The sequence below is a fragment of the Armigeres subalbatus genome, chromosome 1 (assembly GCF_024139115.2).
Source record: "Armigeres subalbatus isolate Guangzhou_Male chromosome 1, GZ_Asu_2, whole genome shotgun sequence".
In the NCBI taxonomy this organism is placed as follows: Eukaryota; Metazoa; Arthropoda; class Insecta; order Diptera; family Culicidae; genus Armigeres; species Armigeres subalbatus.
In genome coordinates this window covers 92,583,495-92,602,130 of record NC_085139.1, presented here as the reverse complement: position 1 = coordinate 92,602,130, position 18,636 = coordinate 92,583,495, and the positions used below count along the sequence as shown (strand labels likewise).

At 41.6% G+C, this 18,636-nt stretch overlaps 1 protein-coding gene across 2 annotated transcripts; it reads left to right on the top strand.

The window, feature by feature from the left end:
- The first annotated feature begins 5,454 nt into the window (after nt 1-5,454).
- On the top strand, nt 5,455-17,758 carry LOC134202470 (zinc finger protein Xfin-like). 2 transcript variants are annotated; one of them, XM_062677467.1, is made up of 4 exons: nt 5,455-5,600; nt 5,788-6,713; nt 6,865-8,113; nt 15,861-17,758. In XM_062677467.1, exons 1-4 carry the CDS (start codon nt 5,560-5,562, stop codon nt 17,074-17,076), a joined length of 3,432 nt encoding a protein of 1,143 aa, XP_062533451.1. In that variant the 5' UTR covers nt 5,455-5,559; the 3' UTR covers nt 17,077-17,758. The 2 variants fall into 2 exon arrangements, with proteins under 2 accessions (XP_062533451.1, XP_062533444.1); XM_062677460.1 differs by having other exon boundaries at nt 6,862-8,113.
- Nucleotides 17,759-18,636: the final 878 nt, after the last annotated feature.

Genomic DNA, 18,636 nt, shown 5'->3' with positions numbered 1-18,636 from the left:
ATAGTGCATATAACATTGTAGAATATATTGTTAGCACTTAATTATTGACCAAAAATGTAGAATATATTGTAAGCATTTAATTATTGACCAAAAAATGTAGTTCAGTGTGAATTTCGAACTAACTTCGAATCAATGCGATGATGTGATGATGATGTCATGGAAACAATCAACAAAATGATTGATTGTGGTTTCCACTGTGTGTGTATTTGAATTCACGATGCAAACGATTTGCGGATTATGCATCGTTCGAGTTGGTGACTGTCACTGAAGAAAGAAAGAGAAGGTGGACGAAGGGTATACACTAGCGTGCATGAAATGGATTGTACGCTAAAATCCACCTTGTATGAGTGTTGGTATTCGTTCAGAGGCGAGAGGTTCGGTTTTTATGTATATAGCGACTTCTCGACATTCTGTTGGCTAATCTTGAAGCGGCATGTTGGCGAGTCTTGCGAGCGCCTGTTCAGGAGCGTTTTCGGTTACGACAAACATCTCATGTCAAGATTCTCTATATCAAGTAGCTATATCACCAATCTGAACGTAGTCTAAAACTTATACTGGGTGCTACGGGCTGGAGCACGAAAGGAAAGCAGCCTTCATGAGGCATATCCGCCGATGCGATGTGTGCTAGTTCTCCGTATGCAGCCAGCCGGACTCGAACTGCCATAATGCAGCGACCGACGAACCAGTGACGAATTGCAAAAAATTGAGAAAATTATCATTAACTCTCTTGATGATGATGATGATACTACCATCTATTGTAGCAAGGCACCTGCCGATAGCACTGGCCATATCTGATAAACGATTTGATCATGATTATACTATTGTTTGTATTTCATCAAACTCCTGTATGAAGGGCCAAAAATGGGTGGGGTGGTTCCATAAGCAGAGACACTTATGCGAATCCACGGGATGAATAGAGAATCTCCTTCCAGAAGAAAGTTCGTACATACAATAACATAATCTAGCCCTCGTTTCCCAGATTGACCCAATAGATGGGGAGAAGAGCCCGCCCTTTATCCACGAGATGTTAACAATAGGAAGTTGGCGATTCCACTCTTCCAATCCAAATCGCTTCAATCAGTCGCCCTGATAGTTTTTTTATGGCATATAGTCATATAGTTTCAATATAATTTGTCAAAAAGGTATATATCCAGCTTTTTATCCTATCCAGCTATAATTTTTGAATCACCCCTTTTGACATTAGCGTTGCCCACTATAAATTTGCGTAGCATAGATTAAAGTATGCTGTACTATGATGAAAAATGTTTGTTTACAATGAAACTTCAAACGTTTCTATTATCGCTCAAAAGATCCAACATTCAATTATCAAACTGTTCCTCTCAATTCATTCCTTTTCTCTACCTTAAATTTTCTAATCATTTTAGGTTCGGTGGAAATGGTCTTCAAGAAAGCTTCAATCGTACGACTAATGTGGGACGGAATATGTGAGACACAACCGTACGGCGGAATTCAAATTTTATTTGTCCACATTCGAAGCATATGAAAAGAGCACGATGCACGATGTTTCAATGAATTCAGGGGCTCGAGAAATTTATTTGGGAATATGACTTTTGATGAAGTAGGACAAAGTATTCGTAAAATTGGTGTGATCCACTCGATATCTTCGTGGTGTCAATCGAAAGAGCCAAAGACTCTCCCTTATATTAGATTCAGACTTTTCGAAATTATCAGCAGAGCATCACGGTAGAGCGCAATATTCACGAGTAGTTTAGAGTCAATGATACATATATTTGAGGGACTGTTTGTATGGCTAATATAGGCCTATAAAATATGACTATCCTCATTGACGCACTGGTTGATCCAGCAGATGCACTGACGAAGATTCGTGGAGAGATGGAGTAATATAAAACCTCCATTCGTAGGCTTCCAAATAATGACAAATTCATCACAATCGTTGACAGTAAAGAACATAGTCCTTTCCGATTAAATTAAGGAACCGTAGAGCACAAAAAACATGTGTTCCTGCCGCACCAAAGTAAATCATTGCGAACATCAAATTCGTACAATTTTCCTATCTCGTGTCACCAGACTCGCTAGAATGGAAAAAATATATAATAGTTGTAGACCCAAATTACGTTACCGTGATTTGTAAACATTCACCCATTAGTGAAAATTTATGACAGATAACAAAACAATCCAAAATCAAAGTCTACTGCGATGCTCCTACAAACTTCTGTACACAGCATCTGTCATGATTGAATCACCCCCTTTTCAGTTTATGGATAGCGTAAAAAGCTTGATAATGGAATTCTCTCACCAAGTTTCAATTCACATATCCTGGATGAGGAGGGACCAGCTCGTTAGATGTATGCTGTCTTCAGAGATGGAAAGGAAATAGTTCGTCAAGAAATTGCCTGGTTTGAATCAAGGAATATGCTTCATTCTAGTTCAAAGATCGAAAAATAGACTTCTTGATTTCTGAAAAGATGAAATAAAAAGACGGATGGCAGTATCATACATATTAACATAAGCGTTTAGATTAAAATAAATATGTAAAATAAACACGATTAAAATAAGTATTTCCACAAACATTTTTTAATACATTGTAAAAACAAACAATTCCTATAATTATCATTAAACAAAACAACTGTATTTAGGTCCAATATGTTGAAAGCAATATATAATTTTAAAATTATGCTCAGAAAACGATTGAGGCATTCGAGGAGACGCCCCGTTGAAAAAAAAACACCTGCGAAAATGCACTAGTTTTACACCACGTATACGAGACCGCATGAGTGATTCCGCATGAAGAAGTCCCGGAATATTAGAAATCGCATTTTTCACACCTATAAGCATGTATAGAATTTTTCTTCAGTTGGCATAGTTTTCAAATAGGGACTCACTAACTGAGGCAAAGCCTGGCAAAACCTAATTAAAAAGCAGTCAAACATAGAAATGTTATGCCCAAACAGGGTTGAGATTTCCTTTTCGCGATTGGAGGGATCGATTTACTTTGGTGCATAAAGTTTTTCAATGAACACTTTTTTCTAGGTACTATTAGCAAACTGTACACTGTATGGGATAAACGAATCAATTGAGATTTTCTATTTGCTGGCAAATGGAATCCCAATTGAAAAGATGAAATAGATTTGATTAGATTGAACATTTAAATTTTAGATATGATTTAATACGGCTGAAATTTCCTTTACATTCTTTTGAAACATATCTATATATACTCTCTTGGCCCTGATAAGGGCCGAAAATTAACTTATCCAGGGACAACTTGTTGACCGAGTGAGTTTCTTGCTCGAAACCAAACCCATACAATTTTTTTTATAGCAGATTGCAATTCCTTCTCTTGCTTTTCTTTAGCCTGTCTCGGCTCGATGCCAATGCCGCCCGGCCTCGGCTCGACTCTGCGACTGCTGCCGGTCGGGTCTACAGGGTGAGCTGCTTCTGCATCTTCTTCTGTTGCTGTACTGGTTTATGCTTCGGCTGATGCTGGCCCCGACGATGCCGATCCGAAAATGCGGAATGGGTACGATGCTACCTGGCTAAAAGGCTCGAGTGCCAATCTGCTGTCGAATCGATGCTGCTTGCTCCGCTTGTCCCAGTCAGAATGAAAGAAAAAAGAATAGCGTTGCGCTATTTTATGCCTTTTCGGCACACCCAGCGGCAGCTCATTCGCTGGAGTCTATACCAATCAGAAGATGCTAAAGGAATGATGCAAGAATGATGCGGTACCCATATTTATAGGTTCCCTTGAACTCAATGTTTTGCATTGAAAACAGTTTTAGGCCTATTGAAACAATGTTTTCGGATCTTATCAAGTATGGACATGAAAGGCATACTCATAATCTGTCGATTTAGGGGCTTACCGTATAAATTCGTTCACTGAGACGAACGATATTAACGATTACAATCTTTCAACACAACGTAACGCGGTCGATTTAGAAATTTTGAAATGACCGCCTGAATAAAAAATTCAGTAGAATAACAATACAATTTATTGCAACACTACTATTAATAACATTAAATTGGCAATAGATTATATTGTAAATGAAACCATACAAATACATTAGAATGCATTGTTATGAACCATTTACTCAAATGTAAATGAAGTTTTCGCAATAGAATGTACACGTAAAAAATAACCTTATATGTTATGGCAAAAAAACCATTTGAAAATACTTATACTCTTCATTATGCTATCTAATGAATGATCCCATATCAAAAAGCTAATAACATTCATAAGTTAATGAAAAGTATAAGTTTCGGAATGTATGTGACTAATGCGATGTATAAGTTTTTTTCTTATACATATCATTAAGCGCCTGCTTCGGTAAAAAAATATTAGAAATCTTAATAATATATAACATTGAATTTTTTTACGTGTACGGGTTGTTAAGTATCGTAACTATACAAAATCTGAGATTTTTCCATACATTTTTCGTCACACAATAGAGTGTACGGTTAATATATTGTTGAAATATCCGAACAAAACTATTCAAAATACAATGGATTGTATTGTATTTGTATAGTAAAACAATACGATTTTGATTTCTTAGTTGTGACAGCTTTACTGTTCAACAATGCAATTTAAAGGGAAAAATGCATATTTGGCGCTATGAGGCAAATATTGTTATATAGTTTATATGTAATGTAAAGAAACGTTTCAAATGTTATCAATGCATGAATCTTATGTACGAAAACGTTTCTAAAACAATTGCAAGTATTGTTACATTAGCGAAATATGTTGATGTATTGTATCCTCAGTGTTGATACAATCTGTGCAACCATCAAGAAACAATGTATCCTATTGTATACCGTACATTGTATGGTAAATCAATTGTTTACACTATTGAACCAATAGTACATTTTTATCCGGGCGGTATACTAAAGAGAGACGTAAGTCCTAAGTCAAAAGCATCACCGTATAGTCTCCCATGGGCCTTTTCACGAGACGTTTAAAAACAGCTGATTTTATCGTCAATTGACAGTTCTTCTATGAAAGTGACAGCTTCGGACTTGCAGGCCTGTTCAGCGGTTGTAAACAAGTGCAGTCTCGGCAGTGTCACATGAAAAGGCCTATTTTGCTTTCGCGCTGCAGTCAGGGCTAATTTATTTTAATGTGTAAGAGCATCATTATCGGTCGCGAGCATTTTAATCACCCGCGCAGCGCTTTCATTTTAGTTTCGTCACTCGTTTCCGTATCGGTCACTATTTTCGGCTCTCATTTTGGTTGCTGTATTCCGTACCGGTGACGTTTGACAGTTGAAAGTTCATCAAATAGCAGCGCTATTATCGCGCTACCAAATTTGGTCACCTGTCAGTCGCGCTACTGTTATAGCAGCGTGTTTAGTAGCGACCGGTAAAGTGTCAAGTAATGATACTGCGCTGCCAAACGGCTTAAACTCACCACTGACACAAACCGATTTATCAAAAAATAATCTGGCTTCCCTGATTTTGAGCAAATTTATCCGACATTTCCAGTCACAGGGCCTAGAAAAGAAAGTTTGGTCAGTTTGATACAACACTGAAGTCTTGTCCGTGTAAAAAGTGTAATTTTCAGCTCTTAAATCATAGGCCCGGGGCGAAATGAACCCGTTAATCTCCACCGGAGATGACCTACTGGATGTGTAAGTAGTGGAGATCCGCATAGCGGCCAGACATCGCGATGAAATAGAGATCTTAAAATTTGTTTCTTATAAAAATTTGCTTGCGTCTTCTTTTTGTCTTGCTTATTTATGTACCTACACATGAACACACGCACACCACTGCGTTTCCGGACCGATGCTGATGCCGATGCATTCGATCCGGATTTAGGCCTAGTGGCGATCCGGCTAAATTTTGCCGCCTGTGCTTTTCGGAGCTTGATGTTGAAGAGCTGTTCCCAGATGGGCAGGGAATTCGTCAGGATGTGATCGAAAGGATCCACAAGTGCACCGGGATTCAGATAACCCTGGAGGATGACTATCCGTCGGCAGTGTGTTGGATGTGTTTGATGTCTTTGGAGCAGTTCCAGTGGTTCCGAGAACGGTGTTTGCGGTCCGATGTGTTGATACGTTGCAAACGTAAACAAATGATCGCTAAAAAGGTCGGCCCGGTGGTGGTCACGAATCCAGAGTTTCCTATGATAGAGGATGATGATGGGGATTATGATGACGACGATGATGATGAGCCCGATGGACCGGTGTTGCGGATTTCATCTGTTCAAGAAAATGTCCAACCAATGGATGAAGACATTTCAAAGGTAATACCGCAGTCGTATGAACCACCGGCTGAGGAGCAAGACGTTAAGCCAAATGCAGAAGCGCTGGCAGCTTTTGCCACACATTTCATGGCCGGTGGCGATGGGTCGGACAACCTGGACGCGACGTCGACGTCGGAAGATGCAGAGAGGCGGTTCAAGTGCAACCTGTGCAGCAGAAGCTTCAAGAACAAAGCAAACCTTTGGGAGCACAATCGTTTGCACCAGGGCACTCTTCCGTTCCCGTGCGAAGACTGCGGAACGATGTTCAGCCGGCTGAAATCGCTGGAGGCTCACCGGATAAAGTACCACTCGAAGGATTCCACCGAGGATCCTCCACTCCGCTTGCAGTGCCCATTCTGTCCGCGGGTATTTCCTCGGAAGGGTGATCGCACACAGCACGTCAAGATGGGTCATCCGGATTTGTACGTTCCGAGTATGATGGATTCATCGACACCGACGTTGTCGAGTGGAAGGAATACGCCAGCGTCTGGCTTCGGAGGTGAGTTCAATGTTGCTGATTAATGTTCGGCTCGGATGTCGGGTCGGTTAATTCGACATCCTTGTTGTTGGCTATTTTCTTGTTTATTTCCACCACATTGTTAGTTTATCAGTGGCATTCGCCAATTAATATTTTTCTTCATCCCCAGCAGCTTCATCTACCATGCAAAGCATGCCGGACAAGAAGACCATTGTCACCATCAAGCCACCTCCCCCTTCCAACACACCCACGCCGAGGAGGCGAGGGCTTTTGGCTTATGCCGGACAGGATGGTCCCAATCTCAACTGTACGATCTGTACAAAGATTTTCCCGTCCGTTCGGGAGCTGGAGGAACATGTCAGCAAGGATCATCCCATTGGTTCGATCATGGCATGTCCGTTTTGCCCCAAAACGTTCAAATCCAGACAGACCATCCGGATGCATATACTCAATCATCAGGGCAAGCTGCCATTCAAGTGCGACGATTGTGATGCACGATTTGATCGCAAATTCTACCTGCAAAAGCATCGCGAGCGCTACCACCAGGGTGACGATGCGGATAAGACGCTGAAGTGTCGCTTCCGGTGCAAGTTTTGTCCAAGAATTTTTCTGCGCAAAATTGACCGCAAAACGCATACCAGACTCGTACATCAGGCAGAGATCAAAGTAAAAAAGGAGAAGCTTGACCCGGAAATTGACAGTAATGAAGTACTGCAGGCGCAGGAATCGAACAGTTCAACTCCGAGTAGTCTGCAGCAAACCGAGCTGAGTTTCGGTTGTCTCCAGTGTGGAATGCAGTTTCGATCAGCGGAAAAGCTCCGTAGCCATACCGCCTTGCATCATCAGAAAAAAGACGTCAAACCCCTGGTGGCAACCAAGAGCCAGAATCCGAGACCAACCCGACTGGGGGTGAACGTTCGTCGGCCGTTCAAGTGCCAGTACTGTCCGAAAACCTTTGCTCAGAAATATGTCATGAAGGAGCACACGTTCATTCACACTGGATCGTTGCGCTACCCATGTGACATCTGCATGGCCATGTTCAATCGTCCGCATTACTTGCGGGCTCACAAATCAAAGTATCATAGCGAAAATTCAACCTTCGAAGCAATCAAGTGTCGTTTCTGCACTCGGACCTTCGTGCGGAAGCAGGACATCAAAATCCACGAACGGGTCGCGCATAATGTGTCCGATTATGACGATGCAAACGTTCAGCGGGAAATTTTTCAGACATCACAAAACGGATCGTTAGAGGAGGCCGCCGATGGTGACGGTGGAGTAGAGGGTGAAGAAAAAACCACGAATCAATCGGGGAAAACGAGTGTGGTGCCGTACACGATCGACGAGGAAGTGGACGATTTCGATGGCGATGATGACGATGACTACATTGGCGAGGAAAACGTGGAAGAAGAGACTAATGATGAGTAAGTTGCTTTGGTTACTGATTTAACTACTTCCTGTATTTTTTAATCATTAGGTAACAGTTTTACCACAGACAAACAGACATAACACTCAACAAATTTCCATCATTCAGTGATTTACTGGTCAATTCAAATAATCATTAGTTGGCCAATCGATCACTCGTGGCGCGCACATCGAATTTGCTCTAGTTTGACGTTTGCTTACTACCGCCATCTGGGTCGTGATTTGCCCAACCAACTGAAATCAACAGATGTCGTTAGTGTTTAAACGACGATGAATTTGATAAGTGAATGTTCAATGTGTTATGTCTGTTTGTCTGTGGTTTTACATTATTTATAGAGAAAAATAAGAACATCTCTAGGAGAAAGCAAAACTTTGCTAAGGTGCTAAAAACTTGTTCTGACAGTTTAAAAAGCTTTTCTCAAAAGCATACACAAATTTTGCATAAAAGCTTTTTCCGAAAGTTTTAAGAGCTTTACTTAAAAGCTTTCAATTCTCGCTTAACTTTTCAAAAGGACCAGAGTAACATTTTTTCATAAATTAATTTGAGTAGGTACTACAATCAAAGGCTTTCATATTGGATTATTGATTGCAATATTCAAATTAATTCATGAAGGAAATGTTACTTAGGTCCTTTGAAAAGTTAAGCGAGAATTCTCGCTTAACTTTTCAAAAGGTCCTAAGTAACATTTTTTTCATGAATTAATTTGAATACAGCAATCAATTGCTTTCATGTTGTTCTTGATTGCGCTATTCAAATTAATTCATGAAAAAAATGTTACTTAGGTCCTTTTGAAAAGTTAAGCGAGAATTAGTTTTTTTTTCACGAAAGCCTATGCAGCTTTAAAAGCTTTTCCCGAAAGCTTGGAAAGCTTTTCCCAAAAGCTTGGAAAGCTTTTCCCAAAAGCTTGGAAAGCTTTTCCCAAAAGCTTGGAAAGCTTTTCCCAAAAGCTTGGAAAGCTTTCCCCAAAGCTCTGGTGCTTTCCCAAAAGCCTGGAAAGCTTTTCCCAAAAGCCTGGAAAGCTTTTCCCAAAATCTCAGAGCTTTTCCCAAAAGCTCGAAGCTTTTCCCAAAGCTCAGAGCTTTTCCCAAAAGCTCAAACTTTCCCAAAAGCTGGAGCTTTTCCCAAAAGCTCAAGCTTTCCCAAAAGCTCAAAGCTTTTCCCAAAAGCTCAAGCTTTTCCCAAAGCTCAAAGCTTTTCCCAAAGCTCAAACTTTCCCAAAAGCTCGGAAGCTTTTCCCAAAAGCTCAAACTTTTCCCAAAAGCTCAGGCTTTCCCAAAAGCTCGAGCTTTTCCCAAAGCTCAGGCTTTTCAAAAGCTCAAACTTTCCCAAAAGCTCAGCTTTTCCCAAAAGCTCAAGCTTTCCCAAAGCCTGACTTTAAAGCTCAGAGCTTTTCCCAAAAGCTCAGGCTTTTCCCCAAAGCTCAGAGCTTTTCCCAAGCTCAAGCTTTCCCAAAAGCTCAGGCTTTTCCCAAAAGCTCAAAGCTTTTCCCAAAGCTCAAAGCTTTTCCCAAAAGCTCAAACTTTCCCAAAGCTCAAAGCTTTTCCCAAAGCTCAGAGCTTTCCCAAAGCTCAAAGCTTTTCCCAAAAGCTCAAGCTTTTCCCAAAAGCTCAAAGCTTTTTCCCAAAGCTCAAAGCTTTTCCCAAAAGCTCAGACTTTTCCCAAAGCTCGGAAAGCTTCCCAAAAGCTCAGGCTTTCCCAAAGCTCAAACTTTTCCCAAAGCTCAAAGCTTTTCCCAAAAGCTCAAAAAGCTTTTCCCAAAAGCTCAAAAAGCTTTTCCCAAAAGCTCAAAAAGCTTTTCCCAAAAGCTCGGAAAGCTTTTCCCAAAAGCTCGGAAAGCTTTTCCCAAAAGCTCGGAAAGCTTTTCCCAAAAGCTCGGAAAGCTTTTCCCAAAAGCTCGGAAAGCTTTTCCCAAAAGCTCGGAAAGCTTTTCCCAAAAGCTCGGAAAGCTTTTCCCAAAAGCTTGGAAAGCTTTTCCCAAAAGCTTGGAAAGCTTTTCCCAAAAGCTTGGAAAGCTTTTCCCAAAAGCTTGGAAAGCTTTTCCCAAAAGCTTGGAAAGCTTTTCCCAAAAGCTTGGAAAGCTTTTCCCAAAAGCTTGGAAAGCTTTTCGATTGTCGGGCCGAAGAAGAATCTTTTTTCTAATGGGCCAAACACAATGCATACGTTTGCGTGCGTTTTGACAGTTTTCCCATGGAAAAACTGTCAAACCGCACGCAAACGTATCCATTGTGTTTGGCCCATAAGTCTGGCGAGAAACATCTTTCACTCGCTACTTTTTTTCTCTAGAACAAGCCTGAAAGATAAAAGAAAATCGTGCCTACCTGATGAAATTCTTTTTTCGTTTCATCGTTCTTACGCCTCACTAATTTTTCGCAAAAATTTTCAGTTTGCATTTATAAAAAAATTATGACCGCAACGGGATTCGATCTCAGAACACCAACAAAAACGGCACTTGGTTGCGCTCACTCTAGCCACACCACCACATCGACTGCTTGTTAGGGAATAGGCTACTTGTTCCATAAAAGCTACTCTTGTTTGCATTGGTGAAGTAATGAAAAGGATGAAAGAAGTGAGAAAACGAGCAAATAAACTTTTCGCGGCATTGACAGTGAGGGAGAAATAGAAATAGTCTCATCAGGTCTTTTTTTCTTTCCCGCAAAATGATTTTTCGGTGAAAATCTGCGTGAGTGAGCATGAGGGAGCATTACGATCTCTGCTCTGGACTAAACATCTCCAGCACTCGAAACTTTCGTATTGGATTTCAAAGCCGCGGTCTAATTTTTTCGAAAAATTTCTTCACTACCAATAAGGGATTCCAAACTTCAGTTAATTTTTGGTTGCATCTTGAATCGCGGTCCGAGAAAGAAACAAATAAATGAATTTCCGAAACTGACTAATTCTTTCTGGACTAAACATCTCCAGGACAGCACACAATCTTCTATTTTGGATTGCAAAGCCCTGTTGCAAGGCGGCTTTTCAATGTTTGTATGGAGGTCTGAGAATGATCAGTCTGGAAGAAGTTGATTGGCATTGACAATTTCTAATTAATTACCTCACTAGCTTGTGCTTCAAGATGCAATTAAATATTAACCAAAGTTTGGAGTCCCTACACAGAAAAAAATAATGAAAAGTAAACAGCGTGTAAAACTTGAGATGCGGAAATTTACGCTTTTCTACGCTGAAACGGTGCCCTTCCTAACAAGTTTGCTTACAACTTGCATGCAATATTGATGATTCACGTCAAATATTTTATACATTTAGGCCCTATCCCGCATGGAATTACGCTAATAATGGCGTTCCATTTATGTGCATGATTTTTAGCGTAAATTGCAGTGGATTTTTTTATCTGTGTAATTGAGCCAAGTACATATAAGCAATTTAGAGTGGGTTGCATCATAGAAGTTTGGTGTCTTACACAAAGTTGTTGTAATTAGGCCTTCATATGGTGATAAACATATAGTTCGGAGCTCTCCCGCTAGGGCGGCGCAACAGCTAACTTTTTGTATAAGCATGATAGGATAATGGTGCCTCCAGCAAAAATCAAGAATTCAGTATTATGAGCAACTCTTGTGAAGGAACTATCTTTGAAACGGCTTTTGATTCTGAGATACAATGCATTTCATGTATAAAATGTGAGCTTTTATATCCAAAATTTGATTATTTTTAGTTTAATTTCGTATCCACGTGCAATATTCATCTTCGCATAATTTTCCTGTATCTCAGAGAGCAATATATAGTGTACCGTGCACGCACCTAACTTTGCGCATATTCCGGTTATTTTTGTATAGAATGCGTTTAAATTGAATTTCGAAATATAATTACAATTTGTCAGCACAATATACATGTTATTATGACAGTGCATGCATTTTTCTGCAGTTAAATGGCACATTTTTCATTTTAATAGTTGAAATGTGTACTGAAAACAGTGAAAATGACCAAAATGGCGTGTTCTTAGCACAAATGACAAGTGATGGTCTACCCGAAAAATTGTATTTTTTGTAATTTTTTACGTTCGGTGACAACTAATTACACATGGATCCAATAATTATAATATTGTTGAAGCCATCTCATGAGAATTTGGTTTGTTATTTATATTTTTCGTTAAAATATAGTATGCGCAATGTTAGGAACCATTTTTCAATACAGTGTACCTAATTTTGCGCACAACTCGTATTTCTTCGATATTTTAAACATTTATGATATACCTCATCGGAAAAGGGTTTGCGCCAAAAAGAACTTTTGTTAGCTGTGTTCAATGTACATAAATGAGGCTGTACATACACCAACAGACGTGAAAATATACCAAGTATGTCAAATCATATGAAAATAATGCCGGGCATCCTCATTTTCTCAAATATGCTCATATATGCCTACAAATGAAATGAACATCATTTGTAATAGTAGTATTAGTTGAAAAAATAAAATTTGGATGAAAAATTGTATGATAGACGCTTGCTTCGTGTTAGAAATTTTCCATGTTATGTGCGCAAAGTTAGGCATATAATAAGGGGTCTGCTTTGAAGTTCAATTTACTATTTATTTTAAATTTTTGTTCCAAATTTAGTTCTCAAACAATAGTATGATAATAATATTACAGCATGAAAACTATTTCAGGCGGATAGCTACTTTCTATAAGTTGCACGAGTTGATTAAATTTTGAATTTCCTTAACTGCGCAAAGTATGGTGCATGCACGGTAATGTCTAAAACGATTTGACCATGAAATAACTTGGAGAACGCCTTAATCATAGTAAAATATTCAAAAATATGATGAAAAATCGATTTATTTTCCTACTCCCTCCACTTTCCGCTAAGATTTTTATCTCGAATAGAATTTTTGGGTTATAAAGAATGTAACAGACGCGAATTCGGTTGCAGAAATTTGCCGTAAATCTTCCACAGTGTCTTATTATTTATTGAGTTCCGCATGTGTTCGACGGACCCGACCCGAAGACGAGAAACAAGCGTTCTACGCACAGCTGGTGCAGACATACGATGGATGCCCACTGCGGGACGTCAAAATCGTCATCTGTGACATGAACGCTCAGGTAGGAAGGGAGGAAATGTATAGACCGGTCATCGGGCCGGATAGTCTGCACACCGTATCGAATGACAACGGCCAACGATGCATAAACTTCGCCGCCTCCCGCGGAATGGTAGTCCGAAGCACCTTCTTTCCCCGCAAAAATATCCACAAGGCCATATGGAAATCACCAAATCAAGTAACGGAAAACCAAATCGACCACGTTCTAATCGACGGTAAATTCTTCTCCGACATCACGAACGTCCGCACTTACTGCAGTGCGAATATTGAATCCGACCACTACCTCGTTGCAGTATGCCTGCGCTCAAAACTCTCGACAGTGTACAACACGCGTTGAAGTCGGACGCCGCGTTTTAACATTGTGCGGCTACAAGACAGTAGACTAGCCAAAGAATACGCACAGCCGCTGGAAGTGGCACTCCCAACCAAAGAGCAGCTAGGCGCAGCATCTCTTGAAGATGGCTGGAGAGGTATTTGATCCGTCATTGGTAGCACCGTAACCACTGCACTTGGCACGGCGCCCCCGGATCAGGAAAACGACTGGTATGACGGCGAATGCGAGTAGTTAGTGGAAGAGAAGCATGCAGCATGGGCGATATAAACGGACGCGGAATAGACAAAACTCGGTTTTCCGGAGGAAAAAGCGCCAGCAGGAATATTGAGACCGTGAAGAGACGGAGCAACTGTACAGCGCTAATAACACACGAAAGTTCTATGAGAAGTTGAACCGTTCACGTAAGGGCCACGTGCCACAGCCTGATATGTGTAAGGACATAAACGGGAACCTTCTTACGAACGAGCGTGATGTGATCCGAAGGTGGCGGCAGCACTACGAAGAACACCTGAATGGCGCTGTGGCAGACGAAGATGGCGGTATGGTGATGGACCTGGGAGAACGCGCGCAGGACATGCGACGCCCTGCTCCGAATCTCCAGGAAGTCCAGGAGGAGATCGGCCGGCTGAAAAACAACAAAGCCCCTGGAGTTGACCAACTACCAGAAGAGCTGTTTAAACACGGTGGTGATGCACTGGCTAGAGCGCTGCACTGGGTGATTACCAAAGCTAGGGAGGATGAGGTTCTGTCGCAGGAGTGGATGGAAGGTTATCTACAAAAAGGGCCATCTACTACCGCGCAATCACATTGCTGAACGCCGCCTACAAGGTACTCTCCCAAATTTTATGCCGATGACTAACACCAATTGCAAGAGAGTTCGTGGGGCAGTACCAGGCGGACCAGGTGTTCGCCATTCGCCAAGTACTGCAGAAATGCCGCGAATACAACGTGCCCACACATCATCTATTCATCGACTCCAAAGCCGCATGTGATACAATCGATCGGGACCAGCTATTGCAGCTAATGCACGAACACGGATTTCCGGATAAACTGACATGGTTGATCAAAGCGACGATGGATCGGGTGATGTGCGTAGTTCAAGTTTCAGGTGCATTCTTGAGTCCCTTCGAAACCTGCAGAGGGTTACGGCAAGGTGATGGTCTTTCATGTCTGCTATTCAACATCGCTTTGGAAGGGGTAATACGAAGAGCAGGGATTACAACATAAGTGGTACAATTTTCAATAAGTCCGTCTAGCTATTTGGCTTCGCCGACGACATAGATATTATGGCACGTAACTTTGAGAAGATGGAGGAAGCCTACATCGGACTGAAGAGGGAAGCCAAGCGGATCGGACTAGTCATCAACACGTCGAAGACGAAGTACATGATAGGAAGAGGTTCAAGAGAAGACAATGTGAGCCACCCACCGCGAGTTTGCATCGGTGGTGACGAAATCGAGGTGGTAGAAGAATTTGTGTACTTGGGCTCACTGGTGACTGCCGAAAATGATACCAGCAGAGACATTCGGAGACGCATAGTGGCTGGAAATCGTACATACTTTGGACTCCGCAAGACGCTCCGATCGAATAGAGTTCGCCGCCGTACCAAACTGATAATCTACAAAACGCTCATTAGACCGGTAGTCCTCTACGGACACGAGACCTGGACGATGCTCGTGGAGGACCAACGCGCACTTGGAGTTTTCGTAAGGAAAGTGCTGCGTACAATCTATGGTGGGGTGCAGATGGCGGACGGTACGTGGAGGAGGCGAATGAACCACGAGTTGCATGAGCTACTGGGAGAACCATCCATCGTTCACACCGCGAAAATCGGACGACTGCGGTGGGCCGGGCACGTAGCCAGAATGTCGGACAGTAACCCGGTGAAAATGGTTCTCGACAACGATCCGACGGGCACAAGAAGGCGAGGTGCGCAGCGGGCAAGGTGGATCGATCAGGTGGAAGATGACTTGCGGACCCTCCGTAGACTGCGTGGTTGGCGACGTGTAGCCATGGACCGAGCCGAATGGAGACGACTCTTATATACCGCACAGGCCACTTCGGCCTTAGTCTGAATAAATAATAATAATAATGCTGAGGGTGGCTGACTTCGATTCCCGGTGCCGGTTTAGGCAATTTTCGGTTTGGAAATCGACTCTCGGCATAAAAGTATCATCGTGTAAGCCTCATGATATACGAATGCAAAAATGATAACTTGGCTTAGAAACCTCTATTAAGATTTGAAAGATTTTACAATCAGCTGCTCACGATTCTTAATGTTATGTGTTTGCAAAATACATTCACTCTCCTTCTATGATATGATTTAATCGATTCTAAAATAACTAACTAATACGTAAATTTTTATTTCCAGCATTCCGGAAAATCCGGAGATCCGTGACGTAGTTGTGACGTTGGAGCGCATCCCTGACGCAGTATTGGAAACGCTGGAAACTTCCTACGATGATTATGAAGGGGAAGAGGAAACGGACGACGAAAAGCAAGACAATGAACCCAACGGCGATGCAGAATCTGGCAGTAATCGCACTGACACCCCTCGGCTCAACATGAGCATAACCCTGCACCGATGTCCAAAGTGTCAAAAAGTATTCAAAACCCTCAAATCGCTCAAGCATCACATGATATACCATCAAAGTCAGTTGCCATTCGCGTGCGACGAGTGTGGAGTTCAGTTTGCCCGCAATCGGCCGCTTCAAATTCACAAAGAACGCTACCACTCGGAAGATGCTCCCTACCAAGGACAGCGCTTCAGCTGCGACTACTGTCCGCGAATCTTCCTACGCGATCGCGACAAAGTGTTTCATCAGAAGATTGTTCATTCGATGGAACGCAGCTACCACAACCGGGACGATGGTACCCCCGAACTAAAGAAATCTAAGATTAAAAAGCGCAAAGACTATGTATGTCTAACATGTTGCGAACGGTTTGAGTCGGAAAAGGCCTGCCAGCGGCACATCAACCTGGAACATCCCGACGAAACGATCGACAAAATGGCTTGCGATTCTGTTATTCCTGCGTTGTTGGTCACACCCAAGCTGGAACCGGATAGACATTCTCCGGGAAACCCCGAAGACAAAGTCAACATTCCAGACTCTGAGCAGCCTCCGCCACCTCCTGCGCCATCCACCAGCAGGCCATACAAACTGTGCCGCTGTACCATTTGTGTGTCAACGTTTAAAAATCGGGATAATTGGGATGATCATCTGGCGAACCACCCGAACGTACGCCCGCATCACTGCGAGACGTGTCTAATCAAACGCAAGAGCCGCTCGAACCGCAAGATCACGTCCGTCGGGTTCAAGTGTCAACACTGCCCCAAGGTATTCACCAAGGCCAACACCCTGCGAACGCATTCCCGTTTGCATACCTCAGAGCTGCGGTTCCCCTGCGACGAGTGCGGCATGATGTACGACCGCTATCGGTTGCTGCAGGCCCACAAAGATAAATACCACTCGGAGGACTCGTACATGCATCCACCGCTGGAGACGTTCCGCTGTATGTATTGCCCGCGGACGTTCATGAGGCAGCGCGATTGCAACTTCCACCAGGAGTCGGTGCACGCGGTCTAACGGAATTGGAATTAGGTATTTTCAAAACACTGTCAAAGCATACACACTTCTATAATAGGGGTGATTGGGGGGAAATAATCGATTTGGTTTGGTTCGATTCTGGGCCGGATAGTGGCTGGAAGTGCCGGCACAATGCGGCGTAAATGTGTTGTTTTTTTTACAAAACTGTGATGATTATGGCGGCAAATCAATAGCGTTTGATTTGAAGACGAATTTTTATTTTACATTGTTTGTCAAGTGGCATTTTTTTGTGTAATTCAAAGATGTGAAGGGATTTTTTTTCGTTCTATTATGGATGAATGAGATTACCGGTAGAAAGTAATTTTTATTTAGTTGCGGCGGTTTAGTCTTTCTCGTATTTTCAAGGTGCTTCCAGAAGGAAGGCATATGCTGTAGGCCAGCTCGATGCATTGAGGTGATTAAGGTCTGTTTGTTTATGTGTGTGAGAGAAAAAAACACCTTTTGTTACTTACAATTTTTATTCAACGGGGAAAATTGTTTCATTGTTTTCCTTTGAAATAGTATCAGATCGGCTATTATTTTCCGGAGTTTAGGGCAAAATACACGACGAAAACGGAATTATGTAAAAAAGTGAAGGCGCCGTTGTGTGTCCTCACTTTTTATTTTTTCTATGTAAATCAAAAATAAAATTAAAATTGATTTAGATATGCAAAACTCGTCATTGCATATTTTTTGCGTATTAAATCCGTAGATAAGTCACCAAATTCGTTTCTCAAGAGTTTCCTTGAGTTTTTGTTTTAGTTCAGCATTACTTTGTTTTTTTTTTGACTGCGCTAATACTTCCTTAGGTAAAAGTAGGTGTAGTCAACGCAGGTAAAAGTATGTTCTAACAATGTTATTTGAACTCCCATCAAATTCCTTAACATATTTCACTGCCTCTCTAATTCCTAGAGGATCAGCGTTGTCTGGCATTAAGGTTATATCTTTATTTTCTTATTATTTAATTCAAGCCTCCCTAATGCTTAGTGTAACGGTGTAACTGATTTTTATATCCTTGATATAATATAATATATGGATGAAAAGTAGTTCAATTTTGATGATGATCCTGAAAAAAGACAATCGTTAACGTTCAAATTCTGTGTTTATTTGCTATATTTATCTGATGTGTACTGCCGTGAATCGCATATCTGTCCCATCTTTGCTGGGTTTCCTATTCATATGGGACAAATATGCGATTCACGGCAGTGTAATCCCTCATTTTCCTCGGTAATTATCGTAGCTTTGCATTTAAACACTAACGAACTAACTTCACTTACGGTTTTTTTTTGAGACGAGTTCTCGCTTCCTATCTCCGAGCCACCAATACTGGTAGCGATTTGATGTTTAATAATAGATGTTGCGGTCAATTTTTCCCTTGGTTTCAAAAGTACGCTTTGATTTTTCAGAATCGTTTCGAAGAGTCTATCCTTTTCAAGTGGTGATAAGTGTTCGGTACGTATTATTTTAGATAGTGTGTCTTTTGGTTGTTGATGATAAGGATTTCCTTATTGTAATCGATTGTAGCTTTATATTTTGCCAAAAATTCAGAACCGATAATAC